General features: G+C 39.8%; 3 protein-coding genes across 7 annotated transcripts; 2 read left to right on the top strand and 1 right to left on the bottom strand.

Moving 5' to 3' along the window:
• Window positions 1–814: 814 nt before the first annotated feature.
• Window positions 815–10,422, top strand: LOC143851399 (uncharacterized). Of its 3 annotated transcripts, none has more exons than XR_013236314.1 (6): window positions 815–1,232; window positions 8,432–8,515; window positions 9,009–9,134; window positions 9,229–9,292; window positions 9,883–9,976; window positions 10,083–10,422. XR_013236314.1 is itself a non-coding variant. In XM_077360815.1 (6 exons), exons 1-5 carry the CDS (start codon window positions 916–918, stop codon window positions 9,919–9,921), a joined length of 630 nt encoding a protein of 209 aa, XP_077216930.1. In that variant the 5' UTR covers window positions 815–915; the 3' UTR covers window positions 9,922–9,957; window positions 10,083–10,422. The 3 variants fall into 3 exon arrangements, 2 of the variants coding, with proteins under 2 accessions (XP_077216930.1, XP_077216931.1); XM_077360815.1 differs by having other exon boundaries at window positions 9,883–9,957; XM_077360816.1 differs by having other exon boundaries at window positions 9,883–9,960.
• On the top strand, window positions 6,278–8,392 carry LOC143851401 (uncharacterized). Its single transcript, XM_077360817.1, is given in 6 exon segments — window positions 6,278–6,322; window positions 6,324–6,412; window positions 6,414–6,478; window positions 6,481–6,577; window positions 6,579–6,851; window positions 8,078–8,392. Coding segments are annotated over 6 exon segments (831 nt in total). The 3' UTR covers window positions 8,340–8,392.
• A 1,670-nt stretch (window positions 10,423–12,092) lies between the features above and the next one.
• On the bottom strand, window positions 12,093–19,741 carry LOC143851398 (putative protein phosphatase 2C 38). 3 transcript variants are annotated; one of them, XR_013236313.1, is made up of 7 exons: window positions 19,568–19,741; window positions 19,308–19,469; window positions 18,555–18,932; window positions 17,453–17,820; window positions 13,205–13,441; window positions 12,406–12,904; window positions 12,093–12,289 (listed from the first exon to the last, which is right to left on the bottom strand). XR_013236313.1 is itself a non-coding variant. In XM_077360813.1 (6 exons), exons 3-6 carry the CDS (start codon window positions 18,874–18,876, stop codon window positions 12,695–12,697), a joined length of 1,137 nt encoding a protein of 378 aa, XP_077216928.1. In that variant the 5' UTR covers window positions 18,877–18,932; window positions 19,308–19,469; window positions 19,568–19,741; the 3' UTR covers window positions 12,093–12,694. The 3 variants fall into 3 exon arrangements, 2 of the variants coding, with proteins under 2 accessions (XP_077216928.1, XP_077216929.1); XM_077360813.1 differs by having other exon boundaries at window positions 12,093–12,904; XM_077360814.1 differs by having other exon boundaries at window positions 12,093–12,904; window positions 19,308–19,741.
• Between the last annotated feature and the right edge of the window lie 4,310 nt (window positions 19,742–24,051).

Here is a 24,051-nt window from a genome sequence, read left to right as displayed (position 1 = left end):
TCTGAAGACCACGAAGAAGAAGAAGAAGAAGAAGAAGAAGAAGAAGAAGAAGAAGAAGGAAAAAATCTAGAATATGAGATATTTGGGTTTTGTGAGAAATTATATGGTGGACTAAGTGCATGCACGTGCAGCCCCAAAAGACAGTGGGGCCCACATTTGTTTGGATGATCTAAAACGTTCATTCATTGGGCCATGATGTACATATGGTGTGCCCAGAAAATCTTCTCTGTAGGGTGACGACCCTAGCCCTCTGATCCGTGGAGGTTTTTATACTCTGCCGTCCATTTTAAACCTCCGTAAATCGAAGGGTTAGGATCATCCTATGGAGAAGATTTTCTCGGCACACCCAATCTACATCACGGCCCAACAAATGAATGGATTAGATCATCCAAACAATGTGGGCCCCACTGTTTTTCTTTTGGGGGGGGCTGCACCACTATATAAATTCTCCGGGTTTTGTAATTCGGAATATCTCAAGTGTTGTTAGTGAGGAATGTCCTCCTTCCAATACAACGTAGTGGACCCTTCGCTTGATCCAATCCCTCCATTTGTAGGCACTAGGTTGGATCTGTAATAGCCCAAATATTACCCCAATTGAACAGCCCTGTCTGATCATCAACAACATTCAAACAATCTTTCTTAAGCAACAGTCTAGATTTAACATCCAACATCAGGATTGTAGGTGGATGATAGAATGGATCAAAAGTGGGGCCCACATGACAGATTGGGAAGAGTCGATCACCCTCGCCCACCAATCAGTCATCCTCTTATCAGCATCTGATTGTATATTCGTCTGACAATATGTTTCCCTATTGTAACTAAAGCAACTAAACGAGAGAGAACTGAGAAAGAAGCATAAACCGATAAGCCCCCAAAATCGAACCCTAAAAAATCTCAAATCTCAGACCTCCTTTCATGGCGATGAAATTAGAGAATCCAAAAGACATAGAACTTTCCCAAGAAGTACCCAACAAAACCCTAGAAAAACCAAACCCTAACCTCACAGAACGCCTCGATACCTCTCCCTCCTCTCTTCCCACTCTTCCTTCTCTGGAAGAACCTCAGAAGGAATGTGAAGAAGAGCCGAAAGAAAACAAATCTCCGACCCCTGATGCCGAAATGAGTCCTTCCCCACCTGTTTCAGATCTTCAGAAAAAGTTCCGCCGCGCCGAGCGTTTCGGAATGCCCGTTCAGCTCTCTGAAGAAGAGAAACGGAATTCTCGATCTGAAAGGTATGATAAAAAAATATTTGATATTTCTCTTCATTTTTCTTTGTTTCTTTAAATTTGGTATTATGGTTTTTTGTATTCTAGGGTTTATATTAGGGTTTTTTGTATTCTAAGGTTTATGTTAGGGAAAAATTAAGAACTCGATCATAGCTTCATAGCCAATGGGAATGATATTGAAACAGCTAGAACAGCTCTAGTAAGCACCCTCCTCAGTGAGATCATTCGCAATCCAGAGATATAAGGCCCTCAATAAGATCCTCAAACCACCAAGGGAAACCCTCCTTCACCTAATCGTGTTGCTAGAATTGTTTTGCACGATTGATAGCTAGAGATGAACTGCCGACCATAGGCTAATGCCCCTCTTTGAAGCTATAAGACCTACCAAAGGCTAGGGCCCTTCCTCATAGCCAAGACTTTAGCCAGATTAATCAGGGGGGACGATGGGAAGTGTGGTCGTGTGAAGAAAGGAGGTGGGTTCAAAATATTATTTTTCTTTGTCGTTAGACGAGGAATTGGCTAGAGAAAGGAATGTTTAGAGATCTTCAACTCCGTCGTATCATTAGGTGTTCATTTTAAGGAGAAAGTGGTGGACACAGATTAGGTCCTGATAGAACTGTAGAACCCATGCACGACAACCAACAAGGGAATCAAAGGTGGTTTCCATACATTTTCGAGTCCGTATATGGTTTTCACTGTAATATACAACTGTAGTCGAAATTGTTTCCAAGTTTAAACTGAAATAATGTTATATATGCACTTAAGGTTTTGGTTTCTGTGTGTGTTTCTGTGGTGATGGAAACATAAACACGTCTGTCGTATAGTGTCCTTTTCGGCGGAAATTTAAAACAATATTGAGAAGGTATTAGACAGGAATAGAAGGATAAGAAGAAAAGTTTGAAAGATTTTTAACGGTAAAGAAAACCGTGACTGGAGTTTTAGAGGAAGGGAGCATCTTTCTGGGTAGAACAACAAGAGACGGGAAGTCAATGGCAATTTGAAAGGATGATACTGGAGGAATAGTTAACACCAATGGAGAAGATAATTTAAATGTTTTGGAAAAAGAAATAACAATGGAAATTGGAAATTTCTTGGGCATCAGTATGAATGGCAAAAAGGAGAAAGCAATGCTTCTTCTCTGCAAAATAAGTAGAAGTACAAAGAACAGGATAGAGATGGGGACCACCAAATCTAGACAAAAACTTGTAAGGGAAATGAAAAGTTTGGCTTTTTTGATTAATTATAACAAAAAATCAGAGATACAAAAAGGACAGGTGGTAAATTGGTTGGATGAAGATTTTATTATGTCCTGTTAAAAGATTGGGGTCGAGGGAAATGAAAAGGGCAGTGATGGATTTGATTGCTAAGAAACATGATTTTGTTGAAAGAACTAAGATTGAGGTCTTCTTTGGCAGGTTGGCGAGGAAAGTGGGGGGTCATTGAGCTGCTATCCTGCCAGTGTGTTAGCAGGGCATGTAGTGATCTTCTAGGGTGGGGACATTTCAGGAGGCTAGGATTGGTGAATTTGTGGTCTCATTTAAGCCTATCTCAAAAGAAGATAAATTTAGATGGATGGTCTCTGCCCTGATGGACCAAATAATCCAAGGAGAAGAAAGGATTCTTGGAAAGAATTGAAAGAAGCTAAAAGTTGGAGAGGTGTACCATGGTGCGCAGGGGAACTTCAGCACCATAAGACTTGTCAATGAGAAAGATAGTCGTGGAAGAAAAACAACCAATATGGGAAGATTTTATGATTTTATCAACATGAATGGGCTTATCAACTTACTGATGGAAAGGGCAAATTCATAGGATGAATAATAGTAGGGGATTTTTTGGCGAGCATGGATAGCCTCTTGTTGTCTTATGGATGGGGGAAACAATTCCCTGGTTAACGGGCATTGCCAAGGCCTGCATTTGACAACTATCTGATCCTTTTGATACTTCATACATAATGGGGTGCGTACCTGTTCTATTCCTTTCCAGTCCGAAGCTATGTGGTTTGAGATTCCGAGTTTGAATTCCAGTGTGGAGAATAGTGGCAAGAAATTGAGGGGGGAGATAGGACAGCTACTAATTATCTAAAGAACTTCAAGAGTTGAAGAAGAAACTTCAAAACTTGAGGAAGGAATCTTTGGGCATTTTATCAACAAAGGAGAACATTATGAGGGGAGTAGAGGAGATTAATAAGAAAGTGGAAGGAAGAATCATTAGTGAATAAGACGAGAAGGATGGAAGTGTAACAATAATACAAGAACATTCTTAAATTGGAGGGAATAAGTTGGAGACAAAAGTTCAAAGCACTATGGCTAGAGGAGATTTGATAAGTTTTTTTTTTTTTCATAAAATGCATGCATTAGGAGACGTAAAAATGCGATAAAATGCTTGGTTGTAGATGGGGGACCTTGTCGAAGACAGTGTAATTGTGAAATTTTTCAAGCACTTTCTCTTTGGAAAGACATGGTGGAAATCGAACTTTAGAGGGGACCACTTTTCCTCTACTACGAGAGGTTGCCAACTTGGAAGTGGACTTTGATGAAGAGATGCGGGAGACGGAATTCTTAATGAAGTGGGATAACACCCCTATGCCTGATGGTTTTATACCTTTACTTTATACAAGGAGATGTATAGGAACATGAAGGAAACTTTCATTATGCTCTTCCCCAAGAAAGGAGAGGTAAAATAAAAGACTTTCTGTCAAGTCTAGGTATGACTGCTGGAGTATTTATAAAATTGGAAAGACTTTAGCTCGAAAAAGGTAATGGATGAAGTTATTTCTCATCTTCGAGGTTCCTTTGTGGAGGGTAGATATTGGATGGGGTCTTGATTGCAAATGAATGCCTGAGTTTTTGGAAAGGAGAGGATACCGAGGAGGTTGTCTGTAAAGTGTATATGGAAAATGCTAATGATCACATTGACTGGGCATTGTAGACTATCTCTTGGGTGGATGGGTGTTGATGAGAAATGGAGATCGTGGGTGAAGGAATGCATCTCTTTCCCATCTTTTTCGGCTCTTACAACGGATATCATGAAGGTTTTTCCTAAGTCAAGGGTCTTCGCCAGGTTTTTCCTTTTTCTCCCTTTCTACTTACGATGGTTGGAGAGGCTCGTAGTAAACTATTTGCCATGTTGTAGCGAGAGCTATTTTTCAAGGGTTAAATTGGAGGGAGTCGACTCAATGCTAACCTCCAGGTCTTTGATGACCCGTTGATTTTCTGTCATGCCATGATTGACCTAGGTAGTAATCTAAAGATGGTGTTGAGATAGTTTAAGGTGATGTCTAAGTTGAGGGTTAACGTGGGTAAGAGTGATGGTGGGATGCAACATGGAGGAAGGGGAGATGGAACATTTTGGGAATTGTTTGCTGCAAGCTAGATAACTTTCTTCTGGCTTGTCTTGGCCTACCCTTGGGTTTCCATGTTTCTTCTAAAGATGCCTAGGCTTCTATAGGGGAAGATGGAAAAGAACTTGGTAGACCGTAGATGGAAGAAGGTTTACCTTTCTTTGGGTGGTAGAATCACCCTTATTAGACCAGCTCTTTCCATCCTCCTAGATATCTTTTTTTAAGATCACAAAGGAGGTGGCTAGGAGACAAAAAGTTGCCAAGGGATTTTATGTGGGAAGCAAAGAAGAAGGAAAACACTAAAGCATTTGGTTCGATAGGAAGTGGTATGCAAGTCAAGCTAGAGTGGAGATCTTATAATTTAGAATTTCATCCCAAAGAATAAAGCCCTTTTCGGGAGATGATTGTGGTGTTTGTGGCATTAAAAAGAGGCTTTATGGTGGAAAATTATTGCACAAAAAATATGGGAATGGATGGGGTGGGTAGGAGATTAGAAACCTCGGTAGAAGTTTGTGGCTCGAAAGCTTAAAAGTCAGTTTGTTATGTTTGGGATAAGTTATCTCCATGGATTAGGTTTCGGAAAGGGAAGGGAGGTTCTAAGAGGAAATTTGCTTACATAGTCTCTTTCTGCGCCCAGCCTTCCTGAGTCTGTATAGGACTGTCGGAGATAAAGGTGTTATTGTGTTCTGAATCCCTGATGAGAATAAATGGTCTGAGTGACAGTTCTAGCAAGCTCCTTATCTACTTTTAGAAAGTGCTGGCAAGGACTCGAAGTCCCAGAAAGCATCCTCCCTGTTGTTAAGGAGAAAGTTAACCTGCCATTAGAACCTTTTGATGAGACTATTACAGAGCTTGGTAGCAATAGGAGCAAAAGGGTAGGATAAGGAAGGTGAAAGTTGGACAGTTCCATTTTCAAAGATTTTGAGCGAGAGGACCTTCAACAAGTTGGACCTCCGTTAGTCTAGAACAACATGATAGGACATAGGAGTATAGGACATGTCACCCATATTGGGACATGTTCAGTGGCCATTGAGTCTAGTCAATGATGTAAGTAGATGAGGAAGGAATAGTAATGGAGGATGGCATACCCTCAACCCATTTAGCTCGGAGCTCCAGAGCATTAGAAAAGTCGTTGAGATGAATTACATTAAGTGGTGGGGTGAAGACGTGTGTTGATGGAGAGTTAGTAGCAGTGGTCGATGGATCCCCATCAATAGTAATCATGCCATGTGCGGCGACAATTCTAGATAAACCAGAAAAAGCTTAGTGTCTTTGGATATTATTAGTTTTGAGTTCCTTATAGTGTCTGTCAATAGGAGATGAGATCGAGATATGTTGTATGCTTGTTCCCTCCCGTCTTTCACCTCTTTCTAGTTCCCTCCTTTTTACATTCACTGGTTTGTTTTGTTTTCCCTGTAATTTCTTCCTATGTTTTTATTATTAAAAAGACTCGTAAATAAGGTTTAGAGAAGGGGTGTGTGTGTGTGTGTGTGTGTGTGTAGGCAAATAGACTCTTCTTAATTTTCCAGAATACGTAGGTTGATTCTTTGGCCATGTCTGGAGGCCAGGAATTTTTTTCCCATGATAAAATGATATTTTTTTCTCTCTTACTCTTACTCCATTTTCCCTCTCTTGGAGAAAAACACAAACAGACGGTGTATACTATAAAAAGGAGAGAGAGAGAGAGAGAGAGAGAGAGAGAGAGAGAGAGATGAAGTACGTTTTGGTTACAGGGTGGGTTGTAAGTGGGCTTGGTAAAGGGGGTCACAGCGAGTAGCATAGGCCTAGTACTCAAAGCATGTGGCTTGAGAGTCACCTCCATCAAAATAGATCCATACTTGAACACATGCTGGGACCATGTCTCCATTTGAGCACATGGAGGTTTTCGTCCTTGATGATGGCGGAGAGGTTGATTTGATCTGGGAAATTATGAGCGTTTCTTGGACGTAACACTCACCAGAGAAAACAACATTACCACAGGAAAAATATACCAGTCTGTCATTGACAAGGAGAGGCGATTATCTCAGAAAAACTGTTCGGGTTGTTCCGCACATTACCGATGCCATTAAAAACTGGATCGAATCCGTGGCTGCTATCCCTGTTGATGGAAAAGATGGCTCAGCTGATGTTTATGTGATAGAATTGGGTGGAACTGTGGGTGACATTGAATCAATGCCATTCATTGAGGCCTTGCGCCAGCTGTCATTTTCTGTTGGACGAGAAAATTTCTGCCTCATTCGTGTAAGCCTTATACCTGCACTGAGTGTAGTTGGCGAGCAGAATTTTTTTTTGAAAGATGACAATTTTCATTAATATTGAAAAAGCATTCGGGACCAGCAGTCCCAGCCTGCTGTTACAAGTCTTAGTAGAGCACCGGACATATCCGATGCTTTTAGAAAGAAGAGGGCCTAAATGCCCTTCCAAAAGATAGGAATACAGTATCCTTCCTTAATCGAAAACATTAATTACAAATATGATGCGACTTCAAAGTCCTCCCGGTTGGCTCCCGCCTTAGCTAGAGTGTCAGCCATCTCATTTGCTGATCGCCTACGGTGTTCGAAATTTGGATTGAGTATCCGCATTAAATCAAGTATTTCCGCAACAATATCCTGCAATCTCCAAGGACCCTTTGATGATTCGGAAGCCCATGCCACTACGTTTGAAGAGTCGCCTTCCACTATAAGAGGGCGTTGATAATGTTCACATGCCCACCGTAGACCAAAAGGTAGTGATCTAACCTCAGGCTCGTTAGCATCACATATCCCACATGGTCCCGAATACATCATAACAATTGATCCTGCGGAATTTCTAATTACTCCTCCAACCCCTGCCCTTCCAGGATTGCCCATAGAACTGCCATCGAAGTTCAGTTTTAACCACCCCGCCAGTGGACTCCTCCATTTAGGATTAGGCCTGGACCTGATAGTTCTATCCCATATTACTGACCACCAGTTCCTAATCAACTCTCCCATCCCATAAGGGGTTTGTTTATTTACCCTTATCTAGGATACCAGTTCCACCTTGATATCGGAGGCAATACGAGCGACAATTATACTCTTCTCTTGAAAAATGCATTTCGTTCTTTCCAGATATTCCACACTATGGCATATGGGGTTGTTGCCTAGAGATAGCTACCCATTTCTCCAAACGGCCTTGCGCTCCAGCCAGATAGAAGGGAACTAATAGATTGCGGGCAGACCCAAGAAATCCCAAAAGTTCCAATTGCTCTTGTCCATAAATGGTAGGAAAAAGGGCAATGCAGCACTAAATGGTCCAAAGTTTCTTCATTTTGGTGGCATAAGACGCACATGCTCGCCATACTGAAGTGTCTTTTCTTTAGGCGATCACATGTGTTAATCTTGCAATGTATCAAGGTCCATCCAAACGCCACCACTCTTGGTGGTGCCAGACACTTCCAAATCCGCCTCACCGGAGAATTAGGACCATCATTTAACAGATTGAAGAAAGACTTAGCAGTGTAATCCCCATCCAGATTCTTTCATCCTCCCTGAGCTGCGACCAGTATGTCGGTTCTGGAATTGGGGGCTTTAGGATTGACTTCACATCTTTTAGCTTGTCGCTCTGCTCACCCTCTACTCGAAAGCACCAAGGAGAAGCTTTCACAGTTTTGTCATGTTCCAGCTGGGAATATTCTCAACATACATGATGTTCCAAACATATGGCACGTTCCTCTTTTACTTAAGAACCAAAATGCTCATATGGCCATTTTGAAACAGTTAAATTTTCCAAAAAATAATAATAATAATACCTAGTGCTGAAACATGAATTCTTTTCGAAAAGAAACAGTTTTACCATTGCTGTTTTCCGATTGACTTTGATAAATATGAACCTGTCTCATTTGCAGGTTTGGCGGTGGTGAGTCTACCTTGCGTGTATCAGATGAGACAAAGAAATCAGAAGAGCTGAAGCGAAAGGCCAGGGCAGAGAGGTCTCAGTTTTTGTTCCCTTGGCAAGAAATTGTGTTAAATTTCAGGAAATATAAATACATTAAGGGGCCGTTTGGATACGCGGATTTTAGAATCCAGGTTTTACTTTGAAAACAGTGTAAAAGAGGGTCACGATCAAGCTGCTTGAATGCTGTCCTGACAGCGTTTCTTGGATTTTAAGTAAGAAAACCAGGTTTTAGAAATCTCTCCCGTATCCTGCGATTTCTAAAAGCTGGAAACATGGGACGATCTCCAGCTCTCTTGCTGTCAGAAAGAAGGGCTAGAAATCAGAAAACGACGGCTGCTCTCTTTCGTCTCTTGTCTCCCAACTACAATTTTGAGGAAATCCAGGATTCTAAAATACGCGTATCCAAACAGCCCCTAAACACTAATCATCAACCACCAACAACCTGTATGCTGTTCCTCAGATCATTGGTAGCCTATAAGACAGGCTTTAAGATCATTGGTAACCTACTCTTTTATGTTGTTTCTCAGATTTGGGATCACGTCATGCTCTGTAGCTGACGAGGAGGCAAAGAAGAAAGCTCGGTCAGCTAGGTTTGCATCAGGTTCCAAGCTGGATCCTTTGGAAGAAGATAAAAGAAAGGCAAGGGCAATCAGGTCAGTCATAAAACATTATTTATTTTTCCTGGTGGTGGATTATAATCCACCAAAATTAAAGCCTTCTGTACTAATAAATCATCTTGCTTTTCAGGTTTTCGCAAACCTCCGCTACGAGCACCCCGTCCCAAACGAATGGCAAGGCCGACTCTGACCTGGTAGGGCCTGTGTTATTGGGATGAGATATAAGGAGTGGGCAACTCCTTTGTAGTTGGCTAGAGACTCAAGTCACAAATATCATTAGGGAGATGATATTTCCACCCCTCTGCAGTGTGCATTCATTCACCCCCCTTATAATGTGAACAATGGGCAACTTTACTGCTTGTTGACGTCAAATCACGTTAAAAGGGCATGAATGCGTACTGCGCGGAAGAGGGGGGGGCATGAAAATATCATCGCCCATATCATTATCAAGAATTTCTCAGCAAGGGAAAATCTCGGGATATATTATTTGATTACAAATATCATGATATCGCGATATTATCGTGGTAAATGAAAAAATCGCTATATACTTCTTAAAACTATTGGGACCTCCTCGGTCTCAGTTGATATTTAATGAAATCTATCTCCCATTCTCGCCATTCAAAAAAATATATATCGGGATTTTGTCGTTTTATCAAGATGTCGCGATAAAATCGTTATATTTTGAAAATATCAGAGATATTTGTGACATAGGCTAGAGAGAGGGGGGAGGACACCTTTGTACTTGGTTGATATTTATACTGCTTTTTTGTCACTTAAATCACAGAAGATGGCTACTGTTGATAAGGTGGACGGAGGGGTTTGATCTTGCAGCGCTATTAACAGTGGCAGGATCTTTGGTGTAGTATGCATGGACCATTGTTAGATCAACCATTTCCTTTTAGAAGCTAATCATTTCCCCTTCTTTTTTTTCTTTATCAGTAACTTATTCATCTGTGTTTTCCAATTTGGTTGTCTTGTTGGCAGATCCAGTGGTTGGCATTTTGCACAATTCCTTGAGCCCGTGTTTACTTGTGTTCATGGCAGTTTGGTTGACTGAGTTCTCACTACATTATAGGGATACCTTCTGGCAAGATGCAGAACATTTTGGTGCCATGGAGATGATGTATCTCGGATTGCATTTCAGATGCATTTGCAATTATGGAAGCTTGATTAGAGAGATTATTGTTTTGTGGTACGGATTCAGATTTTTCTTCTGAAATCAACTTTGAATTGTTCTTTTCCAGATGTCTATTTAGTGAAAGTTGTTAGTAGAATTACCTTGCTCAATCCAAAATGTTGGATCAATCAATGGGGATCTTTGTCGTATGTGTTGTTAGACTTTGGACTAAAACATGGGCAGCTGAATGCCAAAAGCTTGAGAACCTTTAAAAGGCTCCTCCCTTTTGTGCATTTCACTAACCATGGTGGTGGGTTTTCGTCAAACACAGGTTTTGGTTCCGTTGGCATTATTCTCTAAGTTGTCATAGGATTTCATAGGGTTAGGGAGGATATTGTATTATGGTTTTATGCAAAGTTGCTTCTCGGGGGTGTTGGTACTCTTTAAAAGGCTATAGTTGTGATGGAATTAGGTAATTTTTGGTGGGATTTGCTCCGAAAATATGTTTCAAGGTGGTATTCTCTCAATCACTACAAACCCATATTGCAACATGCTCTTTGGTTGTATGATCAGCTGATTTGGACCTTCTGTATGTGGTGGGTCTAATCATCTGAATGATGACCTTTAACTGGATGGTTTCAAACGGGGTTTTTTTTTAAGTGTTAATTTTCAAAAGGTAGTCATCAAATCAAAAAATTAGGATCATCCGAGCAGCAGGATCTTTGTATCATGGCACATCGATGGTAGGCCCGCCATGTAGATGGTTCAAACCATCAGATCAAGATCTTATGATCTTTCTTGATCAAGTTATCGGTTTCTATCAAAGTTGGAGCTTAGATTGCTTGCAAGTGTTTATTTTGCTTATTTTTTAAATGATGCTCAGATTAAGAAATGATACTGTTGCCTGATAGTAGCAATGTCTGGTAAATTCTGGCTGACTCAAATGTATGGCACGGTCATACATTGGTTGAGGGCCGATTATAGCCAATCCCAATGTAATGTGGCATTAATCCCTTGATCAAGGGCTGCGAAAAGCCATCCTTCTGAGAAAGATCTAGCTCCCAAGCTATATGGATGCAAGGATCACAGCATTAAAATCAGTGTTTCAAAATGCAAATGTGGGTCAAGAGGTGGCTAAAACGACTGGAGCTTATTGACTTTGTAAGGCAAAATGCAGACTCAAACAAGAATACAGCAAAGGTTAAAATGGAGTAGACTCTGCGAGTTGACGCTGATGCGGGGAAGTTTTTGAAATTATCCCATCATGAATTTGATCCAAGCTTACACCAACCTTCAGTTCAATGCTCTTATCAACAAAGATTCATTTGTCTTATAATATTCCATTAAGTCTCTGCCTCTGAAATGCTTTTAAAACACCTAGGCTTTCTTGAGTTAATCTTATTTTCAAATGGTACCTAGGCCATTTTGGAAGCCATTAACTAAGATTATTAGCAGATAAGATTACATATAAAATATACGCAAAAAAATTTATGGGTCTAAGGGTATCCAAAGAAGCTTCAAATCGCCTGACATTCAAGCTAAAGGAAGACGAACAAAAAAAAAAGACATGGCTCCAAAGTTCACTAGCTCTGAAATTCCAACCGGCAGTGATCTCACCAGTTGGAATGGAATTATCAATCTGAGGGATGAGATTAGCTTTTCCTTCTTCCATCCCTGTGAAGTTTAAATCATTTTTCCACCAGTTGAAGATCGGGTTTTCTTTCATTGATTACAAAAAGGGGTAAGCAAAAGACAAAATTTTTGCCCATCTTTCTGTATCAAAGATGCAGTTTATCAAGAATATCAGCAGGAAAGCAGAAATCCAAAGAGCAAACTGATTATCATAATCCATATCTCAATGGTAATTAAAACTAATGTACCAGAAACTGCATCAAAATTTCTATTCAAGCCAATTCCCAAAACTGTATAGTTACAAGTTTGACATCTGATGCAGTTTATGACACTTACGAACCACGACAAAAAATTGAAAAAGAGGAAAAAAAGCTGCAAAATTGACAACTATAGCCCATATTTTTGAATTTATCGCGTCAGGAGAAAGGGGATTCCAAAGCCCCTGCAACGTGGAGGGCACCCATTAAGCCAAGAGAGAGTGAATATCCTGCAACTTCACCACTAGCCTCGCTGCAAGTATGACAGCCATTGGAAAGGAAAATGAAAGATGCTTTTTACCTGTTGTTCATTTAGAAGGCTTTGAAGTTGAACAAATCTTGAGCATAATGTTCCCACCGCTACGCCCAAGTGAAACGCAAAGTTGTAAATGGAAACTATATCCAGTTCCAAATGCCAATCACCAGGCAATTTACAAACTAACTTTTCTTTCAAGACTGCTAAGCAACTCTCAGATGTAACAGGGCTTCAATACTCCCTCCTCCTCATAGCCCTGAAGAAACAATTCATGGGAGCCAAGGGAGATAGATGCATATAGAACCGAACACCTCTAAGATGGAGTGTCAGCCTGCTAGGGAACCCCACCTCTTATTGAAAGCGTTGGGCCACGCCAGTAGCTCTTATTGATCAGAAGGGGGTCTAAAAACAAAACTATGACTGTGATATCATCGTGAAAATGTCTTCTTACCCCTCTATCAATTTTTTTCAGGTCAGAGTACCTCATCTCTCTTTTCTTAGCTGCTTCTTGTAATGCAGCTTTAATAAGTCTTCTAGCAATTCCCTGCACATATATGAAACTATCAGCAGTGGGCGCAATCCAATGGTCATGATTTTAACAACAATGATTACCACAGTTTATTTTATAGGTTTGACGAAATGAAAGTTTCATCTGACCAAGCACTTGTCATATAAGTTATAGGGTTTTTTTGTGTTTTTTTTTTTTATTGTGTGTGTGTGTGTGTGTGTGTGTGGAGCGTGGGGTGGGGTGGGCTATGGTAGAAAGGTTCATCCCAGTTGCCATGTTCTCAGAGCCTAAGCATATGACAATAAGTGAAATGTGGAGCTGGGATAGAAATCATACATTCCGTGGATAATTGTGAACTATGTCAACAGCCTCTTGATTGGTAAGGTGTTCCCAAAGGCCATCAGACGCAAAAATAAGAAACTGGTCATGTGGGTAGAGTTTCTGAACTAATATTGATGGTTCAGCACCAAGTATTGGCTTAGAGAAGGGTTCGGCCAGTCGAAACCTTGCAAGTAGAGGCTCTCGGTTGAACTCTGCTTTTTTCAAATAGGCATCCCCAATAGATCTGGATACCTGCATGAAGAAAATTGATTAAAAGATAAATACACACAATTAATATGCTACTGCCCCAAAATTCAAACACAATAAATATGAATATTTGCTGATACTGGAAACAGTGCCCTGGTCGCAAGAGACCTCAAAATAAAAGCATAGAGAACAAACAACAGGTTAAAGAATATACATCCATCTAAGATTGGAGGGAACTTTCAGCCTCGGAGACTTATTTTAACGAATTGGTGTTTATCTTTTAAAAGAAAAAAAATTCATGACAGCCCAGCAAGGAAATTGTTCGGTGGAGATAAGAAGTCCCAGAAAGTCAGAAAACTTCAATTTACCTCACTCCTCGATTCTTTCGAGTAAAGCAACGTTTAATACCATTGGTTACTCTGATTTCTTTCTACGGTTCGGAACCATTGAGCTAGTCTCTTCCACCACTACCTTATTCAAATCTTCATTCTCAAGATACAATATTCCTTGGTAGATAGCACGCACTTCAAGTGCATTAGCGTCTGCGACTCCAATGAGATCATTAGCGTCTGCGACTCCAATGGGATCCACAAAAGCCCATTTCATAGCTCCAAATTCATCCCTCAATAATCCCCCAATTCCGGCAAGACCAAGGTTCCCCATGCTAGACCCGTCAAAGTTTAGCTTCAAAAAACCATGTGTGGAGCCTCCCAGTCTTTGACAATCTTGGGTTCTTGGCCTGAACCACCACAAATCTCCTTCCAACCATACCATAAATCATGGGCGGATACAAATCTAAAGCAAGGAAGGGTTTTCACCCATGAATAAGTTCCAACCAAAACTTAATTATTTTTGTGCATGCAAGTTACAAGCATTTATATTTTTAGCTTAGTGCTTTACCTATGTGCTATTGGGTTATATTTTTTACATGCTTCTTTTGATATATAATTGTATTTTTCAACTAAATTTCTGTTACTGTAGAAAACTCTTACGAGTCATAAAATTAAAAAATCGAGTCACGGGTTGACAACTATGCTTCTATACAAATTAGCAACTGCTCCACTAATCCAGTCGATACATTTTTGAAGTGTGTGCATTGTGTAGCATGAACATTGCGTGCATTATGATTTATGAGTGGTGGTGTTGTGTGTGTGTGTTTATTTTTTTATTTTTTGAGAGTGAGATTGATATAATTAACATTTGTGTGTGTTTCGGATTCTCTTATGGCAATTTATCGGCAAAGATGATGAAAAGTTGCTCAGACAGCGGAACCTTGTCTTCCAATGGAAGGACATTCGCTGGTCACAATATGGAAATTTTAAGCAAATGATGATAGGTGGAGGCTACGGCCTTAATTTCGTGCATCCATAGCCTTCCGGTTAAACGATGACGGGAAATACCACAAATTCCACCAATTCACTCACACTACTTGGATTTTGATATTAGTAGTGCCCAAGACATCGCTTAGCATCATCGTAAGCACGCACTGTAATCCCTGACGGCTCCAGTGATGTGAGGCCTATACCCACCAAAAGGCACACATTAAGCCCTGCCCCGCTATCAATCAAGACCTTGTGAATCTCACAATCATCCTTAGTTGCCGTTACGTAAAGAGGCTCCGCATGAGGGGCCTTGACTCCTGCCAGAGCATCTTGCATGAAAATGATGGGTTGCAATGCCGTGAATTGCCCTATCATGGCCTACATATCTTCGGTCGGAGTGGTCGACGGGTGGGACACACCTTGCTAAACTTTGTAGAAGATTTCTGCGGAGACATTTGGACCGGTGAGATAAAAGCCAGAACTCCTTTGAAAATGCAGAATCATATCATATGACTCAGTCACTTCATTTCTTCTAGGAAAATCTAATGATTATATATTTTTTGAATGGCTAAAATAAGTAAAATTGATTTTCTCATCTAGAAGCTCATCATCAAAGCCACAGACAAGATGGTGCCCCCGCTAGTTAATTGTATCAAATTAAATTTTGACAGTAATTCGCAGGGTAACCAAAGCCAACCGGAGAAGGGAAATATTAGAAACTCTGATGCAGGACAACACCTAAACGAGGGAAAATCCTACACGCCTAATAGGATAATGAGTTCTAGGAAAGTTTAGGGCTAACTCTTAAGAGGCTAAAGACACCTACTGGTTAACTAGGGTTGATTTAAGGCATAATTAATTGGCAGACAGCAGCAATATTGAGGCCTAAATTTGCATTAAATAATGAGAAAGAACAAAATTAGCATGAAATAAACCTTAAACAAATTAGTCGACGGTTAAAGGGTCCTTCGAGTAACTATTAAGGGCAAAATTAGGCTAAAACAGGGTTTTAAACGTGCGACCAAGTAGAATAATTAAAACAGTACTAAAACCTATGAATTAAACCTTATTTTGATGAGAAATCAGCAATAATCCAATGAAAAAAAACAGTAATAAATTTCTGCAGCAACAAAACAGGGTCAAATTGGTCCAATTTAGGCCAAAAGGGTATTTTGGTAATTTTGACAGATCTGGAAATTCTGGGTAAACTGCTGTGGGTTGAAAATAGGTTTAAATGATGAAAGAAATCAGATTTTCAAGTTTAGGGGCTGCTACATTGGCCGATTAAGCTTTCAATCTCCAAAATAAAGTTTTGGGGCTTGAAATGTGTGAAAATTGGATTAGCCTCAAAAGGGATTGTAAAACTATGAATTTTGATTGCTATGACTAAGGTTTAAACCCAAAATAAGTCCTTCAAAGTTTCAAGATGGGATCTTAAACAATGTAGGAGATATTTGGATTTTGGGTTTTTGTATTTTAGGGTTCAAGAACACACAAAAATTAAAGAACTAATGACTTACTTGTTTATGGCTGATTTGAGAGGAGAATAGAAGTGAGAAGATGAGAGGGGATTGAGAAGAATGGCTCCAAGCCACCAAGAAGGGAGAAGAGAAGAAGTTTCAAGCTTCAATAGCTTCTTTTGCAAAAACTTTAATTCCTTATTCAATAGTCAAAGTCCATTACAATGCTTACATAACATATATTTATAAGAAAAGAAAACCTAAAAACTAACTTAATACCCACCCAACTAATCATAGCCGTTCATCTAAAATAATATAAATAAAACCTTGACTAAAACTTACCTAAAATAGTAAATCTCGTAATAGACCCTTACCATAATCTAAAACTGCCTGTAACTTAACCAAATCAAGTCCAAATAGCGTAATCTTGGGCTCTTTAGATAGGTAATCGAAAAACCTTTCTAAAAATACCAAAATAGCCCCAAAGAACAAGATTTGATGCCCTAAAAAAATACTGCAAATAAAATGACGAAAATAATAATAATAAAAAACAACTAAAAAAAATGTCAACATAGAATGGACGCCATATGGCAAGTGGCACAACACATGTGGTATATGTAGCATATGTGAACGTCCATCTCTCCTGCAAAAATTAGTCATTCTCCTTCCCACGATTCTTTCTTCGCTTGTAAACTTTAAATCCTCCTCCTTCATTGATGTCCCTATGTGAAGTCATCAAAGCATATTACAAACCGTCCCCATCAAACTCCCTATGCGAAGTCATCAAAGCATATTACAAACCGATTGGAAACACTGGTTCTAACAAAGTAGAGATAAGGACCTTGCTTATTGGTCTTTGTATCTACAATCACAATGTGAAGTTGAACGGAAATCTTGTGGTGGAAGAATATTCAAGCAATGTCATATCATGGGTAGTGACGTCATCACCGGGGCCCATGGCATCTAACAGCTATATTTTGCAAGTGCTGGATTTGCGTAGATCTATTAACCCCTCGTTCAAGCATAGACCCAGGTCAGTAAATGAGATGGCTACTCAGCAAGCTAGGAAGAGAGAATTCATCTTGTAATAGGTGATATACCAAAGAACTAAAGGGGATAGAGTGCAATGGATATACTTAAGAACTTTGCACATATAGTCTCATCACAATGGTATACTTGTGCATTCTTTTGAATGTGAAAAATGAAAAAAACATGATGTACCAAAGAAAAGGAGCAAATTTCTAGCAATTGAACATTCAAAAAAAAAAAATTACCTGAATAATGCCCTTCACACGCCAAACCTTATGTTTCAGAACAACAATCTGTGAATCATCAGGATGCAATGACCGCAATTCCTCTCTCACAGTTTCAATGGATGCATTGTGCTCTGTTGATAACTGAATAGCTGAAACCTCTCTGATACCCTTCTCCAATCTCCCCAACACTGCGCGAGAATCACCAAGGTTTGCAATATATAGTTTTCCATCACATATGATCCCAACCAAACAACAAGACCCAACTGACGCAAGCTGGGGCTTATTATGCCATTGTTTTCTTACAAGAGAGATAAAACCCTCTTCTGTAGCCGCAAATGCTTTGTTGATAACATCGACTGACATGCCATGTTGCTCTGATACAAATTCTGCATACACAAAGGCTCATTACTCTCAAGCTTTATAATAAGTAAAGAACAGCTATGAAAATCACAAATTCATTAAAAATAACAGATGAAAAATAAAAATACCCAAACAAAGAAAACAAAGATTCAACCAAGACAAATATCGAACTACTGTCAAATTCATTTGCATGAGACCACATTCTTTCATTTGGAAATGCAAATATGTCAACTATTAGACTGGAAAGACTGGTGGACAATTTGTTACTGAACACATTTAGACAAGTTTTACGCTAAGGGCCTGAAGCAAGTGGGACAGCACCGAGATAAAAGGAAAAAACTTTGCTCATGAAAGATCTAATTGGAAATATTAAAAAAAAAAACACATCATCCTGATTGAGACTACTTAGAAAATCAATTCAACTCTAAATCCACAGATAGACCATGCAGCAAAAGGAACTATTGCAAAACAAAATTTTAAGTCTTTATAGCTTTTGAAATTTCAGAGTTCAAGGCCAAAACCAATAACACAAACAGAATCTGATTAAATTTATTAAAAAGTGAGAACAAACATGGACAGTGCTAATAATTTTTTTTTAAAATAAAGCATGCATATTACTCACTAAGTCACATTAAAACAAACCCACAAAAGAGAAGAATATATTGCCTGCAAACCACCAAAGACATCACATAGAATAGCAACAGAATCCAAATATGCAAAATTCAATTTGAATTACATACAAATGCCATGAAGAACATACTCTTGAGATGCCGAAAAAGATGGTCATTAATGTACCGAGAGGTCTCTGGGCCTCCATGACCATCATAAACCCCGACGAACGTCCCATAAGGTCCCGAATCATCGCAGCTCAACGATCCCGATTCGATCTGGCTCTGATCCTCCAACAAGCTATTCGATTGAACAACCGCCATCGAGAATTCCCCATTAACATGATGCCCAGAATCCTTATACCAAAGCAATCCATCAACCCTCCCATTTGTGTCGCTGCTCCGAGAATTATCCCCTTCTAATGAGGGCTTCCAACAAGGACTAACAATCTTCTTCAACCCTGAAGATACCATACCTCACATATCTCACCCAAACCACCCACCAATTGAAATACTCTCTAAAACCAAATCTGAGACAAAACCCAAACAGAATTTCAATTCAATTTTATGATTTGGTATCAACCCAACAACCCTATCATAATCTAAAAACCTCTGAAGAAACCCTAAAATCTCATCCAAACCACCCACCAATTGAAATACTCTCTAAAATCAAATCTGAGACAAAACCCAGACCGAATTTCAATTCAATTTTATAATTTGGTATCAACCCAACCACCCTATCATAATTTAAAAACCTCTGGACAAACCCTAAAACCAAGAATATGTACAAACTATCTCTAGTAAAAAAGATATGGGTACGGGCAAAAAGAGCAGACAAGTTTTGGACAAGATATCAGACATATTTAATAGAGTTGATAGAATTTGGGAATGTTCTTTTAACATACCTTGAATCTGAGTTCTGGGTCTTTGACAGACCATGTGAATTTCCAATGGGCAGCATTAGATGGGGAATCCCATTAGATTCAGCACAGTTCTTGGAGATCAGAAACAGATAAGAGGGTCTTGGAGTTTCTTGCCAGATGATCTTTTGATAGTTGTCAGGAGATCTGAATATATAGAAAAATGAAACAAATAAAGGAATACAGACAACCCCTTTTATCGTCTTCTTCTTCTATGGGAAATCAATTGGAATTCTAGATCTTACCTTCTCTATCAGTATCTCCTGTGCCTTTTTTCTTCTATGGGGATTTTCTATTTACTAATTCATTGGCCAAGGTTGTTTACCTTGACCGACGAGTAACAACCCGGCCTTTTAGGCAGCTTTTGCTCATTCCTCTCTCAATATAATAAACTTTCTTTTCTGGGTTTTGGGGAATAGTTGCCAAATTCGCCAGTTTTAAAGCTGGTCAAGACCTAGACAAATTGCACCTACTTCCCAGGCCAATTTGGTGGCCCGCGAAACTTTAGAGATATGAAGTCTACCACTCACATTGGTTATTTGTGGGGCCCATCTCATTTAGGGTGGTCCCAAACCATTTCATGATTTGAATTATAAAGGGCCCTTTCTCCCATTCGAGAATGATAGACAAATTGCCTTCTCCAATAGGCTTAGTTTGGTAGTCCGTCGGACCATCAAATAAGGTGATACCTCGGCTCACATGGGGACTAGGCTATGACACGCACCATCAATAAAGGGTTGTTGAATTACATGGTTTTAGTGGGACCCGTGAGGTAATGTGTAGGTCCTGTCTCTTTCCCATGTGTGGGGACCACTTGGATCAGCCGCTCATGGTTCCAAGTAGGGGTGCAAGTTTGGCCATGTGAGGCCGGACTCACCCTAAGCCTGGACAGGGTCAAGGCTGGATTTTCCAACCCTGAGGGTGAGCTTGGGTTCACTTTTGCAGGCTAGAGCCAGGGTCGGGTCGGGTCGGGCTCAGGGTTGATACCTTGGGTCAGCCCGACCCGGCCCAGCCCCACGCTGTTTACGTTGTATGACATATTTTGATATTTACACCAACCCATCTTGTCTTTTAGTACTTGAAAAAACTTATTACATTTTCATTTACTTCAACCTATGTGGCATATGGTAGCTATTCTTACATGAAAAAGCCAGCCGCATAATAATGGCTTTTTGCGAAATTGGCTAACAAGTCCTCTGCAAGACTAAAACTATGTTGAATAGATATATTCACTAGAGTCAATCAAGGCAGCGCCCAATCAGGACGGGCAGGGGCTAGGCTGAGCCATGCAGGGCAGGCTTGGGTTGAGGTTTCTTAGGCCTTGACTTAGGGTCAGGGCAGGCCAAGGCTAAGATAATGGGATCCAGAGTTAGGCTAGGAGCTTGAAAAGCGCAGCCCAACCCGACCTTGTTGCAGCCTTAGTTCCAGAGGAACACCGACCTCTAATTATTAAAATGACTAAAATAGCCAGGTAAATTGTTAGAATGCCCTAAATAGAGTATTCACACTGCTATGTTTTGATAGTGAGACTAACTTGCCTTGCCGTTTACCCCTAATGTTATAGATGAGGTGGGGTTTAGCATTTTACCCATAATTTTATTGGTGAGATGGGGTCCAGCATTGATCCAAGTGGATTTCATAGGTACATCGGCCCACATCAAGGGGGTTCCACGTGGGCTCTCAAGTTACCATCTTATTTTAGTAGAAAGAGTTTTTCTTATCTCTAGGAGAAAAATGTCTACCATAAAGTTTCTTCATTTCCTAGTCAACTTACTATTTATAGTAATTTGAAGAGGATGTTAACCATAGAATAAGAGCAGGTTGGTTGAAGTGGAAGCCTACCTCAGGAGTTCTGTGCGACCGTAAAATCACTACGAAGTTGAAGGGAAAGTTCTACAAGACAACTTGAGGCCAGCCATGCTTTATTACTCAGAATGTTGGGCCACCAAGAAGCAGCACATGCATAGGATGAGTGTAGCGGAGATGCGAATGCTTAGATGGATGTGCGGCCACACAAGGTTATATAGAATTAAAAATGAAGACATTCGTAAAAAGGTTGGGGGGCTGAGGGGCACCAATTGAGGAGAAGATGAGAGAGCACCGCTTAAGATGGTTTGAATATATGCAATGTAGGCCTTTGGATGCTCCGGTGTGAAGAGGCGACTCGTGCCAAATTATTGGAGTAAAAAGAGTTAGAGGCAGACCGAAAACAACTTGGGTAGAAACAGTGACGAAAGAGTTGATAGCTAAAAATATGACAGATAACATGACATTTGGTAGGATAGAATGGAAGAAAATGATCCACGTAGAAGAATCCAACTAGAACCAGGATTAGAGCCAGGTAGTCACCTTCTCCGTGAAATTTTTCTAAAGGATTCATTTAGACGACTCCAACTAGTTTGGGACAAAGGCTTTGTTGAGTTGAGTTGAGGTTCAAGAAAAAAAATTCGTAGGAATTTTTTTGTTTAACAACTCAAAGGAAAATGATACAATTATAGCTTGTTTAGAGGGATATTAGTATAAATTGAGGATCCCCCTAAATAAAACTTGAATTGTCATTATTCAAGTCCCTTTCTTCACGTGTAACCAAACAATGGAAAAGCACAAACTTCTAGAAAAGTTTTCCTTTACCAAAGTTATTCAGAAAATCCTTGCAATCCCAGCCCATACTAGAGAGATAATCCTTTCCCGTTATTGAGTCTTCAGTTGAGATTGTTCTCTGCAACTCGGGAACGTGAAGTTGATAGCTAGTAATCGCAGATCGCATGGCAGTTGACATCGCTAAATATATTTCGTGAAGATCGCTTCCATGCGGACATGATCGTGGCCATCCATTGGAAAAGTTACAAACACAAGCCATTTGCCCCACCATGACCATGTTCCTAACGCCTTGTTCTATCAGGTGTAAGTTTGGCTTCGAGTATTTACTACCAACAGGGAGGAGACAAGCATTGAATTTACATGGAACTTACCTCGCAGAATAGTGGTAAGTAGTGTCTCATTATTATTATGAACAATTACCAATGGGGGACAAACATTAGGCAAAATTATCAACACGACCCATGCTTTTCAAAAATTATCAACAAGGGACAAAAGAGGTATTGTCAGTAAAAGCTGGACGAAAATGCCCTTTGACATTTGCAACACGTTTTGACCTTGGTTTTAACTTCTTCCCTCTTCTTTTACTTTTCCATTATCACCTTTTTAATTTTTTACCCTACTAGTCATCTTCTCCTTGTTCAGCCACCATTGTTGCTGGCAAATTTTGAAAACTTGAATGTTGAGTTAATACATGGATGGCTTCACTCACTTTTTTAGAAGACAAGTGGTTGTATAAGAAAAAGTTGATGTAATACATGAATGGATGGCTACACATTTTTTGATTTACTTAATTTTATTTTTTTTGTAATACACAAATTGGGATGTAATACATGAAGCACATTTAATGAAAACAACATCCATTTCTTTTGTTATTTCTATCATGAGCAGAATTGTAATGCCATTAGAAGTGTTGTTATATGCAGGGGGTTTTGTAGCAGAAGGGGTTTATCAACTATCTGGAAGGGGGTTAGTAACTCTCAAAAGTAGGGTTACCATTTTCGAATGGGCTTATCGAGTGCTTGAAAATTGGTCGAGGGTACTGGAGTTTTGGAAGAGGGTTTCCAAGTCTCTAGGATTGAGTTTATCTAGTATAAAAAATGGGGTTACCAATTTTCGAATGGGGTGATCAAGTCCCTATAAATTGGCCAAGGGTACTAGAGTTTTGGAAGGGGGTTTCAAGTCTCTGGGATTGGTGGTATCTAGTATAAAAAATGAGGTTACCAATTTCTGAATGGGCTTATCAAGTCCTTGAAAATTGGCCGAGGGTACTGGAGTTTTGGAAAGGGGTTTTCAAGTCTCTAGGATTGGGGTTATCAAGTATCAAAATGAGGTTACCAATTTCCGAATGGGCTTATCAATTCCTTGAAAATTGGCTGAGGGTACTAGAGTTTTGGGAGGGGGTTTTCAAGTATTTGGGATTGGGGTTATCTAGTATCAAAATGGAGTTACCAATTTACGAATGGGCTTATCAAGTCCCTTAAAATTGCCCAAAGGTACTGGAGTTTTGGAAGGGGTTTTCGAGTCTCTGGGGTTTGGGTTATCCAGTATCAAAATGGGGTTACCAAATTCCGAATGGGCTTATCTAGTCCCTTATGAACACGTTTTTACTTCCTGTTTTTTTTTCACTCGTTCATTTTCACGTTTTTTTCTTTCTACCGTACGATTCATTTTCCTCATCCTCGAGGAGAAGGAGAAATGCAAAACCCTAAAACAAATGAAAAACAAAACCTAGATATTGAGAAATAGATGGGAATGAACTCATGTTTCAAATTTTCGAGTTTTCCCGCCTCCAATTGTGGCTAAATGATGAAGAAGATGACTAGTAAGGTAAAAAAAACAAAGTTGAAAATGAAAAGTAAAAAAAAAAAGAGGGAAGGAAGAGGGAAGAGGGAAAAGTGGAAAAGCGAAATGTATTGTTTAAGAAAATGGCATTTTCGTCCGGCTTTTAATGACAAGACTTCTTTTGTCCGTCGTTGATGATTTCTGAAAAGAATGGGTCCTCTTGATAATTCAACCTAAATTTGGTCCCTCACTGCTGATTGATCCTTATTATTAACCTCTCCTAGTATCAATGGGTGTCCGATGACCACGTTGTTTGTCACATCATTTGTACCACCTGATCAACGGT

Source organism: Tasmannia lanceolata, unplaced genomic scaffold, assembly GCF_043159265.1.
Source record: "Tasmannia lanceolata isolate RefF3 unplaced genomic scaffold, GAP_Taslan_0.1 ptg000018l, whole genome shotgun sequence".
NCBI lineage: Eukaryota > Viridiplantae > Streptophyta > Magnoliopsida > Canellales > Winteraceae > Tasmannia > Tasmannia lanceolata.
This window is presented reverse-complemented; position numbering and strand designations above follow the sequence as displayed.